A 25,379-nucleotide genomic window follows, 5' to 3' on the forward strand; every position below is an offset into this window, starting at 1 on the left:
GTGTCTGTCTCCTGAATCCAAACTGAAGCTGGTTCCACAGAAGAGGGGCCTGAAAACTGAAGGCTCTGCCTCCCATTCTACTTTTAGATACTCTAGGAACAACAAGTAGGCCTGCAGAGCGAGAGCGAAGTGCTCTAATAGGGTGATATGGTACTACAAGGTCATTAAGATAAGATGGGGCCTGATTATTTAAGACCTTGTATGTGAGAAGCAGGATTTTGAATTCTGGATTTAACAGGAAGCCAATGAAGGGAAGCCAAAACAGGAGAAATCTGCTCTCTCTTTCTAGTCCCTGTCAGTACTCTTGCTGCAGCATTTTGGATTAACTGAAGGCTTTTCAGGGAGTTTTTAGGATGCCTGGGTCGTTGACCCAGAGTTTTGAGTTTATTATATTATTTATCATTTGTAGTCTTTGGTTTCTTAGAGTTCTATCTTATGGTTTATGTCTCTGTGTCTCCCTGGTCCCACGTCTCTGTTCCCCCTGTTGTAGTGCCTGCCTGTGAGTCTGTGTCTGTAAGTTCAGTCTGTGTTATGTTTCCTGTTTTACTTTGAAAGTCCTTGTCTCATGTAAATGCGTCTGGTTGTGCTTCCTGTGTCTCGTTAGGCCTGATTTGCCCCAGCTGTGTTTCCCTCCTGTTACCAATTCCCTGATTGCTCCCTCTGTGTATTTAAGCCCTGTGTTTCAGTTTGTCCGTGTCATGATCTACCCTTATTTTGCTGTATGTTCTGTCTGTGTAAAGTTTACCTTGTAGTCTCAGTTTTGTTACTTTTTTGGAGTTCAGCGTTAAAGCTGTATTTAAGTTCACCTTTGATTTCTGTGAGTCTACATTTTGGGTCCTTCATGTAGTGATGGGCAGATGAAGCCCCATGAAGCACTGAAGCTTTTCATCCAATTGGTTCACCCCAACGCGAAGCTTCATGAAGCTTCATTTGCTCTAGCAGGACACCTACTGGACGTAAAAATAATAGCTGGCATGAATTTGAAGAGTGTGGCATTTTGCACACAGCCTGTAAATGTCAACAACAAAAGGAGTGTGTAAAACATGTATATTGTAGTGATGGCAGTATACTGTGTATATTTATAGTGGCAGTATGGGAAATGATTATTTGGAAATGCTTGAAATGGAAATGATCATTTACTGTGAGGTGAGGTGTGGTTGGGGTGTGGACAGTGGTTGTGCTTTTGTAACGTTGAGGTATGGACAGCTACACACTGAGGCTTTGAGCCTCAGTCCTGCCTGTTCACATTTTATTCTGTAAAAACAAAATTTTCACTGCTTTTATGACCTTTTTAGTGGGGAGAACATAGCTAGGATTTAATGATTTAACAAATCTTTTGAATCCTTTGTCCTCCACAATGCTAAATGGCTGGGAGTCCTCAATCACCATGCTGACCAGGTCTTCATCTATTTGAGATTGTTCTCCTGAGGAAAGACAATAAAGATAAAGCACAAATATAAATATCACACACGTAACTTATAACAGTTGTATAATATTGTTATATCATTTAGTAACATTACTGCATCCTATATTATCATTGCATTTGATGGCTCACCTGGTCTTGCTCCACAATCGGTGTCCCCCTTATTCTCATGCAAAGCTCTGTAGTGCCTAAGCATGGATGAGGTGTTGTTGTTGTTATATCCCAGCTCCCTGGCACATAGCAAACACTTCACCTTGTACAAAAGTCAAGACAGCTCAACATAAATTGTATTGCACCATCAGTATCATGAAAATACATCTTCTGTAGAAATTTACATACCTTGTTGGGAGGAATAAGATCAAAATGTTCCCACACAGGGGAGGACATCCTCCTCTTCTTAGCTGGCTCCATTCTCTCCTGACTTTCCTCACTCTCATAAACCTCCAAACTGTCTCCAAACTCTCACTAACCGCAACTCTCCATCAAACACCCACATTTTTGAATGAAGTCTGAGGGGTTTATATCGCTGTCATATCTCGCGGCAAAGTTCGAACCACTTCATGAACCAGTCACGTGGTACAGCCGGGCAGCGAGGCTTCGGACGTCATCATTTTCAGCTCCTCCCATAAATGAAGCAAGCCTCGATACGCGCTTCGCGGAAACGCCCCCTCCATTACTCGACACACGCTCCGAAGCCTCGATACAGAACGTCCCATCACTACCTTCATGTCACCACTCCTGCCTGCACACAGCCTTCCCATAACACAGTCGTCCAGCCTGGAAGTAATAAATGCATGAACTAGTTTTTCAGCGTCACTCTGAGACAGGATATTTCTAATTTTAGAGATGTTGCGCAAATGGAAGAACGCAGTCTTACATATTTGTTTAATATGTGCGTTGAAGGACATGTCCTGGTCAAAAATGACTCCAAGGTTCCTCACAGCGTTACTGGAGGCCAAGGTAATGCCATCCAGAGTAAGAATCTGGTTAGACACCATATTTCTAAGATTTTTTACTGTGAATATTAGAGATAGTCTCATGGTCCTCACGTCTTCTCTGGTGTTCTCTTTGTGGTTCTTGCTCCCTCTTCACTCCTCCCCCAGCAGGGTGGCGCTCCTCCCCAGCAGACCTTCCTGGACCCCTGCCTGTTTCCTTTGGGCCCTGTTTGGATGAGCATGAGTGAGTTTCTGCGTGGGACTGGACTGAGAGTGTGTCAGTCACAGACTGTGTGTAGAGGAGTGTGAACGAGTTAGCCTTGCCCTGTACTTTTACCCTGGAGTCCCAGTCCCTTCGTCACAGTACATATGTATATATGTCACCTGGTGTTGTAAATAAACCTCCCTTTAATGGCACAATTCTGAGTCCTGCCTGAGACAGATTAATCATATTTAAGACTGAAGCATTAATTAATGGCAGGACTTCTTTGAGCAGTTTTGTAGGAATGGGGTCTAAAAGACACGTTGATGGTTTGGAGGAAGTAATTATGGAAGTTAACTCAGAAAGATCAATTGGAGAAAAAGAGTCTAACTTAACATCAATGGTACTAAGAGTAGCTGTAGATAATATTACATCTGTGGGATGATTACTGGTATTTTTTTCTCTAATGATAAAAATTTTATTTGTGAAGAAGTTCATGAAGTCATTACTAGTTAATGTTAAAAGGATGGTTGGCTTAACGGAGCTCTGACTGTTTGTCAGCCTGGCTACAGTGCTGAAGAGAAACCTGGGGTTGTTCTTATTTACTTCAATCAGTGACGAATAGTAAGATGTTCTGGCTTTGTGGAGGGCTTTCTTATAAAGCAACAAAATATTTCTCCAGGCTAAATGATGATCCTCTAAATATGTGACACGCCATTTCCTCTCCAGATTACGAGTCATCTGCTTTAGGGTACATGTTTGAGAATTATACCACGGAGTCAGGTACTTCTGATTTGAGACCTTAGTTTTCACAGGAGCTACAGTATCCAGAGTCGTACGTAGTGAGGAAGTGAAATTATTAACAAGATAATCGACCTCTGTTGGGATAGTGTTCAGATAGCTGCTCTGCTCTATGTTGGTACAGGGCATTGAAGATGATAACAGTGGGTGGATTATGTTAATGGATTATGTTATCTTAAACTTAGTTACAGCGCTTTCAGAAAGACATCTACTTTGATAAAGTCTACTCTCCACTGCTGTGTAATCAATTATTGTAAATGTAAATGTTATCAGGAAATGATCAGACAGGAGAGGGTTTTCAGGAAACACTGTTAGATGTTCAGTTTCTATGTCATATGTTAAAACAAGATCTAGAGTGTGATTAAAGTGGTGGGTGGGTTCTTTTACATTTTGAGAGAAGCCAATTGAGTCTAATAACAGATTAAATGCCATGTTGAGGCTGTCATTTTTAGCATCTACGTGGATGTTAAAATCACCCACAATAATTATTTTATCTGAGCTCAGAACTAAATCAGATAAAAAGTCTGAGAAATCAGACGGATTTTTGATTCATTTAAACAACATAATCATCCTGCTGTAACCAGGTTTCAGTAAATCAATTTGTTGATCAATTATTAAGTCATGCACTAACAGAGACTTGGAAGAGAGAGACCTAATATTTAATAATCCACATTTCCTGATTTATTTAAAAGCAGCTTGTCATCACTGTGCCACCACGAGAGGAGAGCAGAGACAGGAGCCTGCTTATCTTTGTTTGGTCTCCAGTTTGAGCCTAAAACTCATTTCATGTTTATTTATAATAAGCCCTCTTCTCCTGTCTTCTTCCAATAATAATTATCTGAGTAATAAAATCAAAGACTAACAGGAGGAGCGTGTAAGTCTGTGCTTTTACCGATAATAAACCTTTGTCTCTGATGAAAACACTGAGCGCGATCCGCAGCCTTCACATTGAAACCTTCTCTGTGTTACATAGCAAACATGGACAGAAACATGTAGACTACTTCCTGTGAGGCCAAACTGAGCCTGTGTGTTAATTAAAGCCTTCATCAGCCTCCTCCTCCTCACGTTTTGAGGACAGACAGAAAGACATGCTGTGATCTGAAACTGGTTTGAAGCACATGAGAACATGTGGAGGTACCTTTGGAGGTCAGATGACAGATACACTGGATAATATTTCCCCAGAAATCCAACCAAAGGTATCAGTTTAAAACTTATTTCATATATTTATTGTCTTTAAAGTGTTTTCATGTCTTTTAATCCTTATTTGAATTAATGCTTTACTTCACGGAGGTGTTTCTAACAGACAGGAAGCAGTGAAGCCGATCTATGGTGAACGTCATCACTCAGGTGTTTGCAGGTGTTTGGTGGTCCTCTGTGTGAGTCCTCGTTGATGCCTTGATGCGCTCAGTGACAGCACGCTGAAAGTCAGACCGGTGAGCCGCTTTTATTCTGAAAAACCGGAATGCTTTTATTTTGTAGAGCAGAAAGCGGATGTCCTGTGTGTGTGTCGATCGAGTTCGTGAGCTGCAGAACATCAACAGGTGAGAGAGACGGCGCGCGCTCAAAGGAAACGGAGAGGTGCGAAGGCGAGAGGATGGAAGGTGAGGAGGTGTCAGGGGAGGAGGTGTCAGGGGAGGAGGTGTCAGGGGGTTCCGCTCCTCTCTGAGCGGAGGACGGCAGAGGGTAGCAGACCTGCGGAGGAGGAGGTCCGCTACTTTCCGGTGTTGTGCCAAAAAGTGATTGCCTGCCAAAAAGTGATTTCCAATGTTTCCGTGTATTTTTTTATGTGTAATATCTTTACGTATGTTGGTAAATAGACTTCGGTGAACAGCGTTTACAAAGGGGTTATATATAGAATTAAAAGATTATCTGTTTTTTCAAGTATCTTTATAACTCTGTGTTATTGTACTCACATTATAACCAATCCGGTCCTTTTCCCCCACTTACAATATTTTTACTGAACTATTGTAATATTTGCTGCCATTTCTGCTGTCTTACTCTTACAAAAGACATTTTTAATGTTAATGAGATTTTTTTTAACTGCATAAATAAAGGTTCTATAAAAGTCGCTGCCAAAAACTGATTGCGGCTTCTACCTTGTTACACGAATGTTGTTTGTGGCTCAATATGACTTTGTGTCCTCCATGAGGGATGCATTTGACATATGTTTCACATATTATAGGCCATCAAGTTACTTATAGCAGTTTAAATACGAGCAATCAGTTTTTGGCAAATACCGGAAATCAGTTTTTGGCAGACAATCACTTTTTGGCACAACACCGGAAAAACAGTCCGTGATTTGTTTCCGCCTGCTCGCGTTAATGATCGACCAGGCTTCGGTTAATCGACGGGCCGAGCAGAGTCATAGGAGTTGAATCAAACGCCGCGCTCAGATCTAACGACGCTGTCATCTTCAGTATCCAGTCATCAGTTACATCGCTGTTCATTGTTATTATTAAACACACAGGTCAGGTCATACACTGTTCTTCCACCATCCTCTCAGAGTAACACACTGATGGTTTCAACACATTTATAGTTTCATTCAATCTCTGTCAAACCTTGTATGACTTATTTATTGTGTTATTTCAATCACTTTCATGTTGTAGATGTCTTTCCTTAGAGTCCAAACTTTCTCCTTAAAATAAACACTTTGGTAATATCAGCAGGTTTAGTCTACAAATGATGGGGTTGATTTAGCCCTCTGCCCATGGACTTCAGTTCTGTTACCATTTTGCCACATGAATCTTACAAAATTAAGTAATAACTTAATTTTGTGCATCTCCTGCCTGATGTGCTTCGGCAGACGTGTGTGTTTCAGGTGTTTGCTGAGTCCCGTGCTGCGGAGTCCTCTGCTGTCCCCGCGGTCCTCGATGAAGATCCATGAAGGTAATTTGTGTTTCTTCTTTGTGGCGTCGCTTTAAGCAGCTGGACACGGTCACGGCTCAGCGATTAGGGGCGGGTTTTTATAATCGATTCATCGATTAAAATCGATTCTGGCTTGGATAACGTAAAATCGATTCATTAAAATCCTGAATCGATTTTTTTAATATAAATTTATTTTGCCCGAAATGCCAGAATCTCTGGTGACATCTCACAAAATTTCAAGAACCACCAAACAGTTAAGACAGTAAATGAGAGCAGGAACACGGATTCTGCACATAGACTTAAACACACAGCGCGACCCGCGGATCAGAATCAGTTAGATGTCGCCTTTCTCACGGTCGGGGCTGAAAGCCGACAGCTCGCTGATCCTGATGTTTCGGCGGGTTCGCGCTTTGTGTTCACGCCCTTTTTGCGCCGATTCTAAAGCTGTTAGTTTGATCTCTCTCCAAACAATATTGACCGAACCAGCAGCAAAAAAAGATCCAAACGCTTCACATAAACATCATCATGAATTCACTCTGACTTTTACTGTTTTGCTTCCACCGCGATGCACAGCTCTCTCTCTCCCTCTCTCTCTCTCTGTACTTCAAGAACAGTTTCCCTTTCTTCATTATTCGCTTGCTTGTTACGCACAAGTCTACTGTTGTTTACAGCGCTGTCGGCCGCTGTTTTTTTCCCTTTTACATTCTTCCGAAAAGACAACCTCATTTCTGCTGTTCAATACTGAACAAATTTAAACTTTTTAAAATTATATAAAATGCAAAATGCTCAGCTGTGTCTGTAAAAAAACCCGCTGTAATTTCAGAGGTAATGTTCATAAGGTGATCAATGTTTTTCGTTCGTTTTTGATGTACTGCAGAATATTTTTATAAAATCCCAGGCCAGGAAAATCACCTTCATGTTTTTCTGTGTTTTATCTTCAGCTACTTTGACACAAAGGTATCTGCTGTGACGCTCACACCTGTGATAAAGTCTTGCATGTGTCAGCTTCCTTTTTATTGATACAAAAATATGTAAATGTACTGATCTGAATTATAATATTTCTCACTGTCAAAATTTCCCAGATTTAAATCAAATCGAATCGAATTAAATCGAATCGTGGATCGAATCGATTCGGGACCTTGTGAATCGGAATTGAATCGATTCTAGAAATCAGTGACGATACCCAGCCCTATCAGCGACATCAGCAGTGACACATCTGTGACCCTGTCACAGACACTCACAGCAGTTTCCTGAGTGATTCACTCGCTCCGCTTGAACTCTGCTCTCTGATTGGACGGTTTCTGTCAGTGGTGACGTGACTCTGTGGCCGGTCGTGGTTACTGTGGACCCAAAGAGGCGACTGGACGTGCCTGACAGGAGAGTGTGACCGCAGACTCCGAGGTCAGGCTGAGACACGATCCACCCACGCTGAGTCAGAGTCGAGCTGACATCACCTGAGCTGCTGGAACAACAATAGCAACCAGACTGAGATGTCTGTAGCTTTACTCTGTCCAGTCAGGCTGTGATGGGTCTAGATTTAGACCTCAGAGAGCTCAGGTGTGTCAGGTGTGACAGGTGACACTTTGTACAGCTGTGAGTCAGATTCCTGTCGACAGCACGTATTATAATATTTACTGAAACTAAACAGTAAAATAAACGTTTCCAAATTGACACTGCCTGTAGGGGGCGCCACAGCGGATCATCTGCCTCCATCTTTTCATCCACTCTGATGCGAATCCCCCTGTCGTCTCTGCAGCTCCGCCCATCATCAGTGCATCCTCTCCTCCTCCCCCATCCTCCCCCATCCTCCCCTCTCCCTGAGGTCACCTCGCAGCCTGAGAGCGTTCACACCAAACCTAAAACTTTGTTAGAGTCAGTCATTGGACATTGAAGTTTACTGAGCACGAAGCATCGGATCAGTTTTCCTCACTGTGTGAAGGAAGTGTGGCAGAAGAGACAGGAACCCTGGATCTGCTGCTGATGTAGAGGTCCGTCCCAGGAAGCTCACAGGTAGACGTTGTCAGCTGAGTGAAACCTCTCGCTGAACGATCGGATCGGTGAGGAGCGACAAGGCCTGTCTGTGTCATGTTTCACTCTCAGGTTTGTCATAGTTGCTGTGATTTAATATGAAGGCGTGGTCTAATCCCGGCTTGGAATGTGCACGGCTCTGAAAGCTTTCCAGGTACGAAGCGTACGAGCTCTGGACTCTGAGCAGCGTGTTTGCTCTGCAGGTGGTGAATGCCTGAAGTGTCACGTCACTTTTAAGCCTTTCTTTTCCTGCAGCACACCTGAATCGTCAGCCGATCAGCTGACCGAATCCGGCCCCGCAGCATTCCTTGCCCACATTTCCGAGGATGTTATGAGCAGGATAAGCCGCTCCCGCCCTGCACACTCACCCAAACACGCCGCTGTGAATCTCATCAGCCTGCCGGGCTGCGGCACGAAAACGTCTTCCTGTTTATTCCCACTGACACGCTGGTCATCAGGCTGAATCTCGGGCTGAGAAGGTGTGAACCTGCGCCGCACACCAACTCTGTGGAATAATAAACTGAAGTGAAAGCTTCGAGTGAGAGGCGCTTTCTGTCAGCTGTTCCTGCCCTTGGACCTGGATGATGTCACTGAGGAAGGACGATGGGATGGTGTGCGCTACGAGGTGAGTCCACCGTTCCCTCTCGGTTCCCCGGGTATCCTGACGTCAGAGATCAGGGCGGTCGGTTTCCAGCCCGCTGACTGAACATGGCTTTCTTGATCCAGGCACGAGGGCGCTCACCTGAAAGTTGGCAGAATCTGACCAATCACAGTTATGTTAGGAGAAGAATAAAGTATAAAACCAAGACGACTCAGAGGTCAGTGTCAGCAGCTCTGCATCAGTGTGTGTGTTAATAAAGTTTGAAGCCTGGACAGGAAACCATCCATCATTCAGGCATTTTATCAAATAAATGTCTGTAAAGTCAGTAACCGTTAGAAACGCGGCACGTGTGCGTGTGAGGGCCGAATCGCATGTTAAAGGTTATGAAACAGAAACTGAACCCAAAACGAATCGCATCAAAGTTGTGACTGAGAATGAACATTTGTCACTCGGAGTCACACAGACTTCAGACCTGCTGCTGTCGACGCTCTGAGGGATCCTTAGGAACGGGGACGTTGTTTTCCTGAGATCTGATTGGGTGGGGATTTCATACCTGCTGATCGCTAATCTGGAGCAGGTTCGGTTCACAGCATCAGTTTATTTTTTTTAACCCCCTTCACAGAAACCTGGAGTTACCGGGGTTACCTGGATCAGGTGAAGTCCTGCTATGTGCTGCAGACCTCAGATCTGACTCTCTGTTTCTAAACGTATCCCCCTTACTGTCAGCCTGCTGCTCCTTGTCACCCCACCCGGCCTGCCGTGTTTGCACTGCCCTCTAGTGACGTCTGGAAGGGGGCGGGGTTAAAGCAGCTTCTTTCACACACAGGATGAAGCAGTATCAGATACAGAAGGATTATTCTGAACTGCGAGTCAGGCAAAGCTGCTCTGTTAGAGTCTGGATGTGCAGTTCACTCACAATACAGGATAAAGTCTTTATGTTTGGGGTGGTGTTCACTTCCTGTCAGGGTCAGAGGTCAGAGAGAACCTAAATGTAAACCCTCTTTGTTCTCAGAGAATCTGAGTGATCCCTGTGAGGAGGAGGAGGAGCAGGAGGAGGAGGACCCACAGCACTTTGTCTCCTGTGAGAGGGAAACTTCAGCCTCTGCTGCCTGAAGCTCTGCTGCATGGACCCCACCGTGTTTCATCAACATGTCCTCTGATTGGTCCTTCCCTTCAGTCTGAAGATCTGTCAGCCAATCAGTTTCTGTCTGGGTGAGCGCCACTTCCTCTCCCCACCAGCTGCTGCAGTCACTCAGCTTACTCAGCAGCACGAGTGTGTGTGTTGTCCTGTGTGAGCCCTCCCACCTTCTTTTCCACTCCCATCCCCCTTCCTCACACACGGCCTGTGTGTGTGAGTCAGTGGAGAAAGTTACACTCTGTGTGTGTGTCTGTCTGTGTGTTGTCCTTGCAGCAGACTTTGCTTCAGTGCAGCGGGGGAGAGGAGTGAGCGAGGACGCTGCAGCTGGGTGAGGATCGGAGCTGAGGGGATCGCAGCGTTTCGGGGTTAAAGGTGAGCGTGTGCTTCCTTCAGTTTGTCCCCGCCTGCATAAAAATGGCTCTGACCCGGTTCAGACCCGGTCTGAGGGTTTTAGGTGATCAGGATTATTTGTGAATCATCGGTTTTCTACAGAGGGTGAAGGAGTTTACCATCAGAGGCAGTGCTTTGGGGCTGTTTAGACTGAGGATTTTAAATCTCAGTTATCCCCTCTGTGGGTCACCGTGCCCCCCCAGATGTTCCAGCCGTGGTGGTGGGGAGGGGGGGGTGGACACTTCCTGACTATTTGTGAAGGCTCTCAGTCATCCAGGTCATTGCAGTCTAAGGAGCTCGGGGTGTGTCTGGACTTCTTAAGTTTGCTTAAAGACGTTTCACCTCTCAAGGAAACTGAAAGACGTGCAGACACACTTCCTCAGTCATTTATTCAGTGTGTGTGTGTGCTGGAAAATCTTTTTCTTTAGTTTCTGTCGTCTGTAGTTCAGAGTTATCTTTATTAGTTATTATTAGTTATTGATGATCTATATTGATTAACAGTGGTGTAGTACACTAGTTTAAATGACGTGTAGGTGCCCTGTGTTTGTACGGCGACTGCAACCGTCTCTGTGCTTTTCTTCCTGCGAATGATGATGCTGTGTGTGAGCAGAGTGCTGATTGGTTGAAAACTCTCCTTCCAGCTGAAGTTGTTCTTTGGCGACCTGGTTGTTTGTGTCAGGCTGAGGACGTCTGTGTGAGTCTTTGTCATTTGCTGTTATTTCCCATGGAGACAGCGCGCCGTCCTCTCAGTCATCAGGGAATGTAAAGTCTGCAAGCTCCAGAGCAGACTGATGACAGCAAAATGCTCAGACATGTAATGAAATACCTGACAGTCTGTTTCTTTCACAGCCGTCTCCATCATGGAGGTGCCCAGGAGGCTGTCCTTCCCACTGGTTCTCCCTAAACCAGCCTCGTCTGCTCGGTCTCCTCTGGGAGCTGCAGGTCAGACAGCTGGAAGCAGCAAAGATCAAACTGGAGGGGAAAAGTTCATCTCAGAGGAGAAGACGCCTGAGTCAGGGGTGGTTGTAGTGGTGGAGGCGCCACCTGAAGATGGAAAAGCTGCTCGGCGATTCTCCTCTCAGGACAGTTTCTCAGAGGAGAGCTCGTTATCAGAGGAGAGGCTGGAAGAGGAGGCCAGAGAGACCCAGAGGAGGGCCGAGGAGGAGGAGGCAGCAGCCAAGGAGAGGGCGGCCCAGAGGCAACAACTGGCCATCCAAGAGCTTGTGGAGTCTGAGAGGAGCTACCTGCGCCTGCTGCAGCTCAGCACCGTGACCATCAGGAGCAACCTGCAGCAGCAGCTACAGGTAGGACCTAGGAACACACCTGCCCATCGAAGCAGGAAGCAGGGGGAGGGGCCAAACTGCTTGTTTCAGACGGAGGGCGACCCTAGGGCCTTCACTGAGCCCTGGGATCAGACACAGAAGGATTATTATCGACTGTGAATCATGCAGAGCTGCTTCAGCTTTATTTATATAGCACCAAATCACAACAGCGGTGGCCTCAATTTGCTTTATATTGTAAGCTAAATAATGATAATATATAATAATACAGAGAACACCCCAACAAGGACGTCTGAGAACAAGCACTTGTTCATCGAGCTCATCCAGCTGGGGAGGAAGAAGGGCTGAGGGAGGGGACAGAGATTAATAATAAGCAGTGAATAAATGCAGGGGGGTGTATACAGTCACAGTGACAAACTCTGATAGTGACAATACAAAGAAGCAAAAAGAAAGTGGCTGAACGTAAAGCTACTGCTCACCTGTGCAGCAGGTGAAGGTTTTAGCATCCTGCGCCCTCTCAGTGGCTTCTTATCACCTGCTTTTCATTATGCCTGTTCTGTTGCTTAGTACTGCTAAATGACAGCTTATTATCACTGTGCTAATGAAATGAGGCCTCATAAAACATAATGAAATCAGGCTTTATGGGCAAGAAGAGCTGAGCTGTGGAAACACAGCAAGGGAGCAGGGTGAAGGCGTGAGTGAATGGCGGCTCTGTGAGACAGATGAGCCACTGGATTGTGCATTGTTCAGCCTCCCAGCGCCCAGCGCCCCCGTCTGTCCAGCATGAGCACAGATCCATCTTTATTATCAGAGGTCAAAGGTCAGCCAAGCTCTGACGCTGCTGCAGCACATCCCCATCACTTTTTCAGCGTTCCTCAGATGTTTTTATATACTCAAAATACATGAACACAATATGTTATAATGGGTAATATGGGTTATAATGGGAGCGTATGGGTTGTAATGGGGAACCTTCAGACTTTGGGGTTAAAGAAGTGTCTGATATCAGGTAAAAACCCTTATTTTCTGTCTCCCCTCCACCTGCTCTGACCGAAGCCGCCTCCAGCTGGACTGGACAGCATGTTTCTGCACATCGAGGAGGTGATCGATGTATCGAGCCGTCTCCTGAGCCTGCTGGACCAGAAGCAGCTTCAGTCTGGAGAGCCTGACTTCCTGCAGAGTCTCTGTAAGCGACCTGACACCAGACATTTACTTTGACGTGTCACCCTCACAGCTTCAGTCTTTCTGTCGTTGTAAACAGGAAGTCAAACAGGAAGTGGTTGTTCTTTGTTGTTTTTCTGACTCTTATCCTTTTTCTTTATTGACACAAATTTAAAGATGGAGTATTGTGATTCAGCTCAGGTGAGTTCCTGAATCACACAGGTGTCACCTCTTTGTTTTTGTTCCGGGGAAGACTCTTCTTCACTGACCAGCTCAGCATGTAAAGTCCACCTTAAAGTCAGACGTTGTGGCGCTCTGACGTCTGATAAGCTGATGTTTCTCTAACTTCTCACAGTTTTTGTTGGATAAACACGAGATGATCATCATCGAGAAACCCGGGAGGTAGACAGTGAAAATGATGATTGTCTTCGCTCTTTACTCGGCACAGCCGTTTCCCGTGATGAACGTTAAAACTTCCATTCTGCTGCTTCTTGTAAAGGAGTAAAGGTGTGTTTTCCTTCGCTGACAGGTGACTCGTTTCTCAGCCTGTCATCAGAGATGGAAGCCGCCTATAAGGAGTACCTGGCGCACTACAATCATGTGACGGAGGTGGAGAAGAGCTACAAACAGAAGGAGGCTCTGTGGAACGAGGTTGTCAGAGTCATCAAGGCTGCGGCGTAAGTTTACGGCGCCTCGTATCGCCTTGGACAGGAAGTGCTCAGAGCCGAGGAGCTGACTGATGAGTCTTGTGTCTCTCTTCACCTTCAGGCCTGACGTCAACGCCACGTCGCTGAGCTTCTTTTTGGTGATGCCCGTGCAGCGGATTGCCCGCTACCCCCTGCTGCTGCAGACCATCCAGAAGCACACCGACGCCTCCCACCCGGCCTACGCCCTGCTGGAGCAGACCGCTCACACCTCTGTCGCCTTAAACTGTCGTATCAACGAATACAAGCGCTTCCGGGAAGTCGGTGAGGAGCGTGACTAATGGGGCCGGATGTTGGCGTGAAAAAGCAGAAGGTTTTAACTGTCACTCGTGTTTTCTAGCTGACAAATACAGGAAGACGGAAATGCTGACCATCAAGGACAAGATCGTCCGCCTCAACACCCACAGCATTGCCAAGAAGACCGCCAGGCTCGGTCAGCAGATCAAACACGAGGCCGGACTCAAACCTAAGGTAGACCGAACCCTGAGCCTCATCCACAGGAAGCTCCGCCCACATGTTTGTGAGGAGCAGCCAATCAGCAGAATGCTGTCTTAAAGGAGGAGGAGCTAAAACAGCTTGTGTCAGACAGCACCAGGATGACGCATAGAAGGATTACTGTGAACTGTGGATCATGCAAAGCTGCTCTGTGTCATGGCACAGTGGCCCGTGGAAATGGGATGGACTCAAGTGCAGATTCAAAACTGGAGGCCAGGGGTGAGGTGTAACGAAAAGAGATTCTATTTTACAATGCTCAGAGGCTAACAGAAAGTGCAGACTAGAATCAATGAACATAAACTAGATGTCTGAGGCGAGAGAAAATACTGTGATGATAACTAGATGGCAGGGATAACTGGGTGCAGGTACTGGGCAGGGGAAACTGTGGCGGGCCAGGGCAAAGCTTGCAGGTGGGGTTGCATGGAGGGGGAGGCAGGAGAGGTCCAGGTGGGTGCTGTATGCAATGCAGGGAGGCAGGCAGGAGAGAATGGCAGTTCCAAAACGGAGAGGGATTACCGGCGGCAGCAAACTGGTATCCAGGAGAACTTGGTAGGTGGGTTTCAGAGGCTGACGAGAAAAACAGAGATACGGTTAATACACACGATGAGTCACCAAGGAATGGACATGAGGCCGAGAACTGACTAAAGTTGGCAGATAATCTGGCGAAGACCAGTTGAGTGCGCCGGTCATAAATACTGCTGGTACGATTGCCATCAGGTGAGGAACAACAAAGACTCCACCCAGTGGGGAGGAGCCGATGCTGTGGAAAACCACCCAGACCACGACACTCTGGTGGAGTCCAGGAGTGAGAACAGCAGGTTACAGCTCATGCAAGGCCTCCGTCAATCATACACTGTAATCATACGTGTGGAAGGATCAGCAGGGGGAGCAGGCTGCAGACAGGAAGTGTCTGATCAGACCTCCCACTCTCCCCAGGCCACTGCTGTGTTCACAGTGGGTGTGAACGTCCGAGCCAGAGTGACTGTACAGCACACGTCCTCCATGAGTATAAAAATTACAATCGATGTCTTGCAGTAAGTTACTGTCAAGTTTGTTGGCGCTGGACTCTGAACTGTGGAATCAGACAAGTGGGTTTATTTACAACACCGGTGATGTGTACATGTATAGAGTGAGGCAGGGAGAAGGGGGCTGGGAAAAAGGGGAACGCACGCTCAGTCCAAATCCAGAGTCCACACCCTGCTCACTCTCACTCACACTCATCTGGGAAGGGTCCAGAGACGGATTGTACAAGGGAGATGGAGATAGACGTCAGAGCTAGGCTCAGGGAGATCAGCATCAGTCTGAGCCGGGCTACACTAACATGCATTTGTGTTGGTGTGAAGCTCAGGTGACCACTGGCAGGTCTGATCGACCAAATGCTGTTAGGTGGAAGCACAGCTGTGGACTAGGGAGAGTGGAAGGTCTGATCAGACACTTCCTGTCTGCAGCCTGCTCCCCCTGCTGATCTTTCCACATGTATCATTACAGTGTATGATTGACTGAGGCTTTGCATGAGCTGTAACCTGCTGTTTTCACTCCTGGACTCCACCAGAGCAGCTTTGCATGATCCACAGTTCACAGTAATCCTTCTGTGCGTCATCCCGGTGCTCCTCCTATAAGACAAATGTCTTCTGATTGGCTGCGCCTCACAAACAGCAGGTCTTCTCTGAACCTCTGGCTCCTACTGACACTGACCCCATTACTACACGTTTTAAAGCAGTGTGTCACACAGCTAGTTTATGTAGCGCAGCAGTGTGTGAGCTCAGAGCATCTCTTTAGACCGGTGTGTTGGATGTCTTGCAGCTGGTGGACGAGGAATTTGATGCCCTGGAAGGATTCTTCTATGTTTTGGAAAACGGCATCCTGGAGCTGCTGGACAACGTGGAGATGTACCTGCAGCACCTCCAGGTAAACTCACGGTCACACTTTGTCTTGGCTCTCGACTTCAAAGCTTTAGTGGACTTTATTGACTAAAACTTCAAACCTGAATAAACTCATTTGTAAAACATAAATTTGCAGCAGTCACTGTTTCAGGCTGTGACTCACGGTCAGACGCTATAATTACAGACGTGCAGTCATGAGTTTGTGAGTCTCTGTCAGGAGGCCACACACACACACGTACCTTTCTGTTTTCCTCATTCTGTCCTTCACACCAACACTCAGCTCTTTGTATCTCTCTGCTGTTTAGCTTGTTTAGACGTTAGCGAGGATGACCCGCCCACATCTCCTGCTCTCCGTCTGCAGCACAAACACAGACTTTAAGAAATGCTCAGAAACGTTTCTTTGCTTCAGCTTCACTCTGATGTGTTTGATTGTACATGTTTGGTTTGTAAAATAACGTGCTGAGGGCGGCGAGTCGTGTTTGGACAGCCAAGTGCTCAGCTGTGTGTGGTTGCTCTGCAGGGCTTCCTGTCCTGCCGCACGGAGGACTTTGACTTGGACATGGATGGAGAAAAGGCACCGATCTGCTACAAAGAGATCACGACGGCGCTTCGACAGTGGATCCTCCCGATGTTTGTGAGTGATTAACTCTGAGAACGGTGCTGCGGTCTTTACAGGTGCAGGAAATGTCGCAGCACTGCATCCTGTCGGCTCGTGTCCAGTTAAGAGGACAGGATGAGCTGCGATTACAGACACAGCACCAAACTTTACAGATTACATCACAGACTTCTCTCTGTGTAAACAGCTTCTGATTGGTGGATGGTCTGCATCCCACCTCCGATCTCCTCTGCACACGCTCAGAACATGATCAGAGGTCAGACACAGGCCGCTGTGTCTCTGAGCGCCTGCAGAGGTGGACATGCATATTTTGCCCCCTGTGAAAGGATGATGCAGTGAACGACGGTCTGCTAATGTCGATCTGTTCTTTGTTCCTTCTTCCAGGAGAAGAGGATGAGGAAGCTGATCCACCAGCCGCTCTGCGCTCTCCGGGACCTCCTGGTGGGCCCGAGGAACCTAATCAGGAAGAGACTCGACAAGCTGCTCGACTATGAGGTGATCGAAGGAAAACCCAACCTGAGCTACGAGGAGCAGGCTGTGGCCAACACGTACAGGTGGGAACTGGTTTCTGTTGGTTCCTGATGGTTGGAGCTGTGAGTGACCTCGGATGATCTAATATCCTCATGTTGGTGTTGTTCCCAGACCATCGTGAAAATGTTGTTCCAGGTTCAACATTGCAAGTGACCAATCACATTGTTGTGACGTTATTCTTTTGCGCGCCAAGCCATTCGTGCATTTATGAAATTCCAATGTTGCAAGGACAATATCAATTCTGCTCACTGTTTATTAAAGGGTTACGGTTAGAGTTAGGGTCAGGGTCCGTTGATCGGCGGACAGAGGCGGTTTCATGCAGCTTAAGTACAGTTTTTTGTTTTACGCCAGTTTTTCCCGAAGTCGCAAAAGTATGATGTCACAACATTCTGATTGATCACTTGCGATGTTGATCCTGGAACAACATTTAGTATGATGATCTGGGAACAACACCAACACGAGGATATCAGATCGTGCGAGTGACCTCCTCTACTCCCCTCTCCTCCTGACAGGACGTTGAACACACTGCTCCTGACGGAGCTCCCTCAGTTTAACGGGCTGGCTCTGCAGATGATGTGGAGCACGTTGGGGACGTTCAGCTGTCTGCACAGAGATCTCGCAGCAGACATGGAGCAGCTGTTTCACAGCTTCGCTCAGCAGGTGACGTCCTTACAGACAGGCTGATGCACAAAAACACGTTGGATATCTGTGCTCATCCTTCACGTGTCTCCCTGCAGCTCCCTCACAGCAGCCTTTCTCCTGGTGCATTCTGGGAGTGGGCAGAGTCTTCGGTGCTGGAAGGAGCGAGGAGGCTGCAGCATTTATGTCGAATGGTGGAGGACAAGCTCAACGCGCCAGATGCCCAGGTTAGCGTTCAGATCGGCTTTCATTCATTTATACAGCAGCAAACCACCTCAGGGAGCTTTACACTGTAAGCTACAGAGCACTATGGGCAACAGTGGACCACTCAGCTGACCTCAGACATGTTTGACATGTTTCAGCTGATTGGTTACTGCTGAAAGGTCAGAATAAAAAATATAACAGTGATTTTATCATCCAGCAAACATCCTTCTCCGAATATTTAACCACACCGACGCGATGGTGTCACACCGACGCGATGGTGTCACACCGACGCGATGGTGTCACACCGACGCTCCCAGTCTGAGCTTCAGTTTCCTGAGATTGTTGGTGTTCGGTGGGGGCAGTGGAGTTTGCTGTGTGAGCGTCGAGCATCGTTCCTGAAGTAATCTGTCTAAAAAAACGCCACCTGTATTTCCTGTTCTGCCGCGTGTTTTGTGTGAACTGGTTCAGCTACTGGTCCCAGTAAAGATCTGAAGTTCCAGTCACGTCACACTTAGCTGGAGGTTATAATACAAGGTTCTGGCTGAAGAATGTGGCGAATCACCATCATACGTCATTCGCAGGCGATAATGAGTCAGAGACGAGGAAGCGGTGAATGTGCCACTTCTGGTTCTTCAACTTTGCAGCTGCAGAACCAGAAGTGTCTCTTTCTGAGCCATTGTTTTCATTTCTGAACACCTTCCAGGTAAATTTGAGCACGTGTGAGTAATTCAGCAGCTCTGCCCTCTCTGAGATCTGACGTCTGCTCGTGTCTTTCAGCCTCTCAGCCCGTCCTCTCAGCGCCGTCTGAAGCAGCTAACGGATAAGCACGGCTCTGGAAAGATCTTCCAGGTGATGAGCACGGTCGTGGGCACCCGGGACCTGGACCTGAACTTGACTAAGGGCGAGCTGGTGGCAGTGATCAGCGAGGCCGACAGCCGTGGAGACAGGAGGAGGTGGCTGATCGATGCAGGAGGTGAGACTTTTTATGACGTTTGCACTAAAACCTGAGAGGAAGAACTGTGGTGCCATCTGCTGGCGAGCCGCTGTTATTGCAACTGAAACAGACGAGCAGCCAATGGGATCGCTCTGTGAGGGCACACCGGGTTGGTCTGACACTGTCAACAAATAAATGTTAAACTATATTTACATCTTCACGCAGGGAAGCGAGGCTACGCTGCTGCCTCGAAACTCATTCGCTATCACCAGCCAACAGACGAGCCGCCCCCTTCACCACACCCGAACCTGACAGAAGACGTGACCGCACGCAGAAGACACTCCTACAGCCCGGCGGGCAATGCCCCACTGCCCATGAGTCAGCCCTGCTTCCAGGTAATTGAATTCCTCTGCATTAGACTGTCCAGGAGACGGAGGCCACGTGCTGTCCACCAGCGCAGGGCTGCAGGTTGATCATCCAGCTGCAGTCAGAATACTTTAATAATCCCGACAGTCGCCCCGAGATAATAAGAACAGACTGAACTAATTAAGTAATACAACATGTTACAAAGTTCGCTCTGATATATACAAACGGGCAGGAATGACGTCCTGTGTCTTTCAGTGGTGCATTATAGGTAATGTCAGTCTCTGACTGCGTGTGCTCCTGTGACTGGCCAGCACGTTGTGGCGTGGGTGGGAGGTGTTGTCCTTATCTTGGACAACACCCTCCTCTCCACCTTGACAGCGTCCAGCTCTGCCTGTTACTGGCCGTCCCAGCATGCAGCAGCACAGAGGACGGCTCTGGTCGCGACAGTAAGACTGAATTTGTTGTTGTGCACAGCAAATGCGATGCTGTCACATCCTTGTACGCGTTGATACGCTGCTAGATGGAGCGCCGGACTCTCAGCGGTCTGCTCCTGAACAGTAATGTGACACAGAGTGGCTCTACCTGAGCAGGTGATTTAAAGACAGGTAGCTTGTTGTTGATACTGGATCCTGTCTAAGCTGTCAGTGTTTACAGTGTTTGGCCCACCCAGTAACAGCCTTCACGTGGATCTGACTCGGTCACACGCTCTGGGCTCCTACGACACGCTGCTGATGCTCCAACACAGCATCCAAGGAAGCTTCACGTTTTCATTCAGTGTTTGCACAAGTTTGTAGGGATCATTTTGGTTTGTAGGGATTTTTGTAGTAAATTGTAAATATTGTAGAACTTTTCTTCTGTCATTTAATGGTCGGGCATTGTACAGCTACAAGCATTTCACCCCCATGTCATACTGTGTATGGTTGTGTGTGTGTGACAAATAAAATTTGAATTTGAATTTGAATTTGAATCAGTAAGAATGTCAGATACAATCCTGTTCCACCCACAGCCCGTGGGTATTCTGTGAGGCGTTCATGGAAAGATCTGCTTTGTGCCAGTGCATGCACACGTCTCCAGTAGCAGCAGCAGGCCTGTGTCCACCTGTCCTCACACGCTGTCTTTCTGTACCTCAGAGGCGCAGTCCACACCGGTCTCTCAAACCTACGGTTTTTATACCATCATCTGCTGATTGTTTCTTAAACGGTAGAAGAAGATATGTTCTGTGCTGCCCTCGTCTTACACGTGACGATGTGTGCTCGGAGTACTTCTTCTTGTCTTCGTGTTGATGCGTTGCACTTCTCTGAGCGTAATTCAGTGCAAAATAAGCGCTGCTGCTGTTGAGCACGGTTCATTAGAAAGAGCCGGGTCAGGTGGTAGTAACGACCCCACGCTGGTGTTTACAGCCGAGTGTGTGTGTGTGTGATGTGTGATGACACACTGATGTGTGTAATGCTGCTGTATCAGCCTCTGCAGCTGGAAACATCTGCGACTCGCAGTGTTGTTCTGACCTTTATTTAAACGCCGTCAGGGAAGACGCTGTCACTTCCTGCCTCTGTTTCCTGTGTGCGGTCTGCAGGTATGAAAGGAGCGACTGAGTGGAGCTTAATCACAGATGGGCTCTGTAACGCTGATGATGTGTGTTCCTCCTGACAGCCAGGAGGTGCATGTACGTGATGGAGGAAGGATGTGTGGATACAAGTGACGGTGTGGAGGCGGAGACTGTTAAATGCTGCTTTTTTTTCATGTTTCCAGGTTGTGGGCGCCTACGACTTCACGGCTAGATCCAAACACGAAGTATCCTTCCGGGCCGGAGAACCCGTTCGTATCCTGGAGCCTCACGACAAACGAGGGAGCCCCGAGTGGAGCCTGGTGGAGGTCAGAGGAGGTCAGAGAGGCTACGTGCCCTCCAACTACCTGGCAATCATGCCCGTGGGAGCGGGGCTGCCCCCGAACCCCGGCTTCTTCCTTTAGGGGGGGAAACTGCAGCTGGTGCAGATGAGAGGATGGATGGAAGAGCCTCCCGGGATCAGCTGTTTACAGTCTCAGTGTTAATCCTGCCACTTTATCCAGTTTACGAATGGAAGTGTAAAGTTTCTCCTGTGGCGTTTCCTGCTTCCACTTCCTGTGCAGCGTGCACAGGATCGAAGCTTCAGGAGCAGCAAATGAAGTTTACTGACTTTAGCTTTAATAATGAAGGTTTACTGGTCTGCAGTGATCTCTGCACTAACATGCACAATCATCCAAGAACGCTCTTCAAACATGGCGTCTGTAACGCCATGAAGCTCTGACGGCGTGTCACCTCAAACAGCCTGAACATTTGGACGATGTTCGGTGTGCGGCGAGGACACAAAGCTGTTTTTAAGATGAAGGACGATTTTCATGGCTGCTGTACGGTGAAGCGCTCATTTCCCATGAACCTCAGAGTGATGCTGCATACATGCAGGGTGTGAGCTCTCTCAAGCTAACTGTAACGTGTGTGTGTGTGTGTGTGTGTGTGTGTGTGTGTGTGTGTGTGTGTGTGTGTGTGAGAACCCTCTTCACCTGCAGCAGCGCTGACAGGTACACAGCGCTCTCATCATCTCAGACTGAGTAATGTGATGTAAATGTGAAACGTCTCCGAGGCCGAGGAAGAACAAGACTCAGCAGGAGGAGCAGCTGGGAGAGGGGCGAAGGACAGCGGCAGTTTCTGCTTTGCCTATGAGCGGATTTAAATTTCGTTGTACTTTGATTCCAGAGTTTTACGTAGGAGTGAAATGGGTCAGGACAGAATAACCTCCTCCTGCATTCACATTCACCTGACGATGCTTGTTGCTATGGATACGGCTCAGTCAGTGCAGGTCACGTCTGTGGCATTTGCTCGGCCGGACTAAAGCTGCAGCAGCATTTCTTGATTCCCGCACTTTTGGGTCAGAATCATTTGAAAGCATCTCTGAGCCTCCTGATTGGCTCTTAGGTCATAAACAGGAAGCTGAGCTCCAGTAGTTTTGCAGCTAACAACAGCTTGAATGTTTGAGCACCACAGACTCTCTCCTGGCCTCCTCCTGTGGGGCTGAGCAGCCTCAGCTGCTGTGAGCGTGGAGCAGAGGGAGGGAGGCCGAGAGTCAGAGCTGCTCAGCTGTTCCCATCAGGCTGAATGTCAGGAGGAGGAGGAGGATGCTTCTCTCCTAAAATACCAGATGTCCTCAGGGTTAGTCAGATGGACTGAAACCTCAGCCTGAGAACATTTACCTGATTTCCCCTCCTCAGAGCCCGGTTTAGGATGAGGGGAGCGGTTCATTCCTCAGTTATTTTGGGAAGTTTTAATTCCACAGACGTGCAGATGAAGCTGCAGCGTTCCTTATTTGGAGGAAGTAGATATTTGAACCCATACGCACACGGAAACCACAGAGGGAACATTTCTGGTCAGCATCTTCCTCACATGCTGTTCTCATTTTCACCACCAGAGGGAGGCAGAGACTCGGAGCGTGTGTGCATGATCAGACTAATTGTGTGTGTGTGTGTATGCATGTTTGGTAATCGTGGCCACAGTGTGTACTTCCTGTTTTGTTTCTGTGTGGTTTCACGAACCTGCTGCTCAGTCGGTCCTGCTGAGTCATTCTGTTTCCTCGATGCTGCAGAGCTGCGTGACCTCTGCTGAGCTGCCACAGTTGTGATATTGAACTCAGTCACACAGCAGGTGGGAGGCTGAGCAGCAGCAGAGAGTGTGGCTTCAATAAAACTAAACTCAAAACTTTTTTGTGGCATTGCATCATTTCATAATCAGATGTTAGTTGTGAGAAGAAGCACCTGAATATTTGTGATGATTTACGACGCTGTGGGGTCCACACCCACTCAGCCCCTTTTACAGTTAAACATCTGGAGACACAGCTGTTCTTGTTCATGCATCATCATCATCAGTGTGCACATTTGCACACAGCCTACAAGTTTTCGCCATCTACTGAATAACAAGCTGAAAGAGGAACCTGCAGTTCCTCTGGTGTCCAGCAGAGGCAGCAGTCCCCATACACGCCAGTGTTTTTTTTTTTTTTTTTTTTTGCCTGTCCCGTTTGGCTCTTTTGCCATCAGAATTGTTGTCTAAAGGCAAAGAAAGATGCCCAACGGATTTACTTTACCAAATTGACCATCCCAGCCTTGCCGTAATGGTCCATTTGATTCACCTTTTATTGTTTATTTTATTTTCACTTACTGAATACGGGACAGACTTGACTGGGGGAAAGAAGGGGAGAAAGAAAGAGGGAAAGAGAAACAGCTGAGAAGAGGGACGGGGGAGAAGGGCAAAAGACAAAAACCAACAGAATGGGCAGCAAAAAAAAAGAAAAAAAAAAAAAGAAAAAAATGCATATATCAATCACCTGGATCACCTGCTGAGAAAGAAAAAAGAAAACAAGCAGAAGAAAACAAGAGTAATAGAATAAACAACATCACAATGATATATGGGAATATGACAGTAAATACTAAATATTAAACATTATTGTGCAGCACATAAGATCAACAGAACACAGTGTGCTTTGAGGTAGGAGCCAAAAAGGGTGTAGTTTGTCTGAGTTTGTGGGTGTGATCACCCGTGTGTACACCTGTGAGCATGGACGCGCTTGTTTTTTGTTTTTTTAAAAGGTTCCTTCATGTAATGATCTGCTAGAGGGTGTGGGGGGGGGGGGGGGGGGGGGGGCACAGCCCCGTCCTCCAGGGCATGAAGCAGGTATGGAGGAGATCAAAACTCCAGACATCCAGAGGCCCCCAGAACACAAGAGACCAAGGAAGACCAACAGAGGGGCAGCCGCGCCACTGTCCCAGAAAGAGCTGAGGAGAGTCCCAGATGAGGGCTCACTCAGCAGCCACCGAGCAGAAGCTAGGGGGAGTTGCAGTGACGCGCCCGTGAGCTCCGCCGGCAGCCAGCCGTGCCTGAGTGACCGGGCCCCAGGGCGAGAGGCCGGGGGCACCCCACCTCTGAAGTGGCCTGAGCGAGCCCCAGGCTCCAGGCCCCGATAAGCGGCCGCCAAGGAGTGAGCCGGTGTGTACCTGGACGCCCATCCCCGGACACAAAGAACCACCAACGCACCGATGTCTGAGGGAGTCCGCCACTGGCAGGGGAAGTGGTGGGGGGAGATAGGCCTCCAAACCTTGGAGGGCCTGAGATGTCCCCAGAGAGGTGGCGCCTGACACCCAACCTGACATATAGACACAGACATACGGGCACACACAGATACAAACATCCATTCCCACCCTCATGCTCTCATATGCACTTACTCCACACTCAACCAACGTGGAGACAGACATAAAGAGACGCTGTACACACGATCACACTCCCCAAGCGTACTCTACGAACCGGGTCTAGGTACCCTTGCCCCTGGAGGGGGGAACTGCACCCAGACCCAGGTGGTGTTACCCTTTTCCCTGCGGTGGGGAGAGGCAGACCGCCCCGACTCCGCAGCAGCAGGGAGGCCCCACACTCCAGACCGCAGTCGGACGGCCAACTCCTCCTCCTAGCCCCCCCGCTCCAGCAGGCCGCAGAGAATGGGGGTGAGAGAAGACTCCAAACGCCAGTGTTAAATAAACAGCCTGATACAGGAACAGCATTGGTCTCCATAGATAATTTACTCGTTCATAACAGCTGTCTTAACCCTGTGTTGTACAGAATAAAGATAAGAGGAAAAAGAAAAGTCATTATATGCAGATGACACATTTTTATTTTACTGGACTTTGTTTGAATTCAGAGACAAAAATAACAGCTGTCCAGGTGAGGATGTTTCTGTACCTCACCTGTTTAAATTATATTAAGGCTTAAGGTTTGCATTACTAGGGGCGTGGTCTCTTCGACTGACAGGTGGATGGTGACACAGGTGGGTGTAGCTGCTAGCTTCACCCGAACAGCACCTCAGCACCATGTTTGTGCTGCTTGAGAGTTTTGAAGCATTTTAATGACATCATGTGACCAATAACATTGCTGCGGTGAGGTCACTGTACTAACAGATTGTGCAGGAAGGCGGAGCTCCAGATTTAGTGCAGGGGAAATTTCTAGGATTTTGATTGGCTGTTACTGATTAGGTGGTGTAGCTGATACCTTAGCACACCCTCACGGTCACTTCAGTCTCCAGAAAACACGACTGGACTCTGAAGCTTGGATATGTTGAGTTCAAAACTAGCCGGTGCCTTGACCTCCACCTTTTTTAAATCTTTGTCAACACAGTG

The 25,379-nt window shown here is 47.7% G+C and overlaps 1 protein-coding gene and 1 long non-coding RNA gene across 6 annotated transcripts; one reads left to right on the top strand and one right to left on the bottom strand.

Moving 5' to 3' along the window:
• Nucleotides 1-1,235: 1,235 nt before the first annotated feature.
• Nucleotides 1,236-2,024, bottom strand: LOC146717158 (uncharacterized). 2 transcript variants are annotated; one of them, XR_014922829.1, is made up of 3 exons: nt 1,763-2,024; nt 1,556-1,676; nt 1,236-1,424 (listed from the first exon to the last, which is right to left on the bottom strand). It is a non-coding gene; the product is annotated as an uncharacterized LOC146717158 (long non-coding RNA). The 2 variants fall into 2 exon arrangements; XR_014922826.1 differs by having other exon boundaries at nt 1,556-1,933.
• Nucleotides 2,025-4,765: 2,741 nt separating this feature from the next.
• On the top strand, nt 4,766-22,923 carry LOC146717159 (rho guanine nucleotide exchange factor 37-like). Of its 4 annotated transcripts, none has more exons than XM_085472389.1 (17): nt 4,766-4,962; nt 6,165-6,247; nt 9,868-10,067; nt 10,267-10,365; nt 11,233-11,687; nt 12,717-12,846; nt 13,351-13,498; nt 13,590-13,789; nt 13,866-13,996; nt 15,824-15,928; nt 16,424-16,537; nt 16,904-17,073; nt 17,563-17,710; nt 17,788-17,916; nt 18,671-18,866; nt 19,053-19,222; nt 20,943-22,923. In XM_085472389.1, exons 5-17 carry the CDS (start codon nt 11,244-11,246, stop codon nt 21,159-21,161), a joined length of 2,304 nt encoding a protein of 767 aa, XP_085328515.1. In that variant the 5' UTR covers nt 4,766-4,962; nt 6,165-6,247; nt 9,868-10,067; nt 10,267-10,365; nt 11,233-11,243; the 3' UTR covers nt 21,162-22,923. The 4 variants fall into 4 exon arrangements, with proteins under 4 accessions (XP_085328515.1, XP_085328522.1, XP_085328526.1 ...); XM_085472396.1 differs by lacking the exon at nt 4,766-4,962 and adding an exon at nt 5,647-5,828; XM_085472400.1 differs by lacking the exons at nt 4,766-4,962; nt 6,165-6,247 and adding an exon at nt 6,302-8,879.
• The last annotated feature ends 2,456 nt before the right edge of the window (nt 22,924-25,379 follow it).

Source organism: Copadichromis virginalis, linkage group LG2 (assembly GCF_057382275.1).
Source record: "Copadichromis virginalis isolate Kocher_CV1m ecotype Utaka linkage group LG2, C_Virginalis_male_GT1.1, whole genome shotgun sequence".
NCBI lineage: Eukaryota > Metazoa > Chordata > Actinopteri > Cichliformes > Cichlidae > Copadichromis > Copadichromis virginalis.